The sequence below is a fragment of the Penaeus monodon genome, chromosome 15, assembly GCF_015228065.2.
Source record: "Penaeus monodon isolate SGIC_2016 chromosome 15, NSTDA_Pmon_1, whole genome shotgun sequence".
Lineage (NCBI taxonomy): Eukaryota > Metazoa > Arthropoda > Malacostraca > Decapoda > Penaeidae > Penaeus > Penaeus monodon.
In genome coordinates, this window is record NC_051400.1 from 14079797 (window position 1) to 14079997 (window position 201).

Here is a 201-nt window from a genome sequence, read left to right on the forward strand (position 1 = left end):
CCTAACACAAGCCAGAACCGAGAGTCAACTCAACGCGCATCTGAAGCACACTAACCACATGTCCGTTTTTCTGCCTCGCCTTCAGCCTCCGCGGGGACCTTTCGTAGAGAGAGCCGAGAGCGAGGCCGAAGAAGTTGGAGGTCGTGCGAATGCAGAACTGCCATCGCTCGGCCGGTTCTTGGAGACCTGAGGTGGGCAGAC

The 201-nt window shown here is 58.2% G+C and overlaps 1 protein-coding gene across 1 annotated transcript in view; it reads right to left on the reverse strand.

Annotated features, from left to right (window-relative positions):
- LOC119582228 (endothelin-converting enzyme 2-like) overlaps positions 1-201 on the reverse strand; it is a 39160-nt gene that overhangs the window by 17351 nt on the left and 21608 nt on the right. Inside the window, 1 exon segment of the mRNA XM_037930458.1 lies at positions 56-186. Within this exon segment, the coding sequence (XP_037786386.1) occupies positions 56-186 (131 nt within the window).